The 1010-nt window shown below is 47.7% G+C and overlaps 1 protein-coding gene across 1 annotated transcript; it reads right to left on the reverse strand.

Moving 5' to 3' along the window:
* Positions 1-244: 244 nt before the first annotated feature.
* On the reverse strand, positions 245-766 carry LOC145577988 (uncharacterized). The gene has a single exon (XM_081635400.1). It carries the CDS (start codon positions 764-766, stop codon positions 245-247), a length of 522 nt encoding a protein of 173 aa, XP_081491526.1.
* Between the last annotated feature and the right edge of the window lie 244 nt (positions 767-1010).

Here is a 1010-nt window from a genome sequence, read left to right on the forward strand (position 1 = left end):
GGTCAATATCTTTCCCAATTTTTACCGTCCTTTTGTTGTCGCCCTCTATGAGCTCAACGATTATATGCTCCCCGCTGGGCAGCGGCCTGGCTACCTCTTCCTTCGCGGGCTCAAAGTTTTCCATTGCTAACGTCTGCTTATCTTTTTCCTTATGATACTCTTCTCGCTTCCTTTTTCTTGATTTCCTTTCAGCATGCTCACTGGACCTTGGCTCTGAGCCTGGCTGTTGCCTGGTCCTAGCTGGCTATTTCAGGGCGGTGATATAACATTGTTGGGTTGTCTTTTGACTTCCCCTGAGCTTTGCAGATTGCCCATCATTAGTTGTGTATGCCATGGCAAGGTGATAGGTGGAGACCACCCCGCCTATTTTGTAAATGAGTGGTCTTCCCATGATCACGTTATAGGGTGATGGAGTGTCTATTACTAAAAGTTCAGCTTGAACATCTCGTCGGCTTGATCTCTCTCCGACTCGGACTGAGAGCTCGATTATACCCTCAGGGATCAGTCCAGACCCATTGAACCCAGTGACTTCATAGCTCACCTTTTTCAGGTCTTTTTTTTCCAGCTTTAGATCTTTGAACGCACTGATATATATGATGTTGGTTGAGCTGCCACCATCGATTAGTACTCTATCCACCTCCCAGTTCGCAATTCTCATCGTCACTACCAGAGGGTCGTCATGAGGGTAGATTATGCCTTTTTGGTCATACTCGTCAAACGTAGCTCGTGGCTGCGGGGGGAAGTGGCGGCCATCTGCACTTTTCATTGTAATTTATCTGGTGGATCATTGCTCGCAAGTCAGCCCTTGCTCTATTCACAGTTCCACCATTTACTTGATTACATATACCCTGCCTTCTAGCTTGCTTTCTCGGTCTCTACTCTCCGCTGGGCCTCTGTGACCTCCTCTGCGATCATGGTCAGTCCTGTCCTCTTTCCTTCTCCTGGAGGAGTCAGAATGTTGCTTGAACTGGTTCAAGTATCCTCTCCGGACTAAGTCCTCTATGTTGTCT

This window comes from Chenopodium album, chromosome 14, assembly GCF_948465745.1.
Source record: "Chenopodium album chromosome 14, dcCheAlbu1.1, whole genome shotgun sequence".
Classification (NCBI taxonomy): Eukaryota; Viridiplantae; Streptophyta; class Magnoliopsida; order Caryophyllales; family Amaranthaceae; genus Chenopodium; species Chenopodium album.

Bases quoted from the DNA above. Each gene is read 5' to 3' on its own strand.
- LOC145577988 (XM_081635400.1), bottom strand. From the start codon at position 766: ATGAAAAGTGCAGATGGCCGCCACTTCCCCCCGCAGCCACGAGCTACG.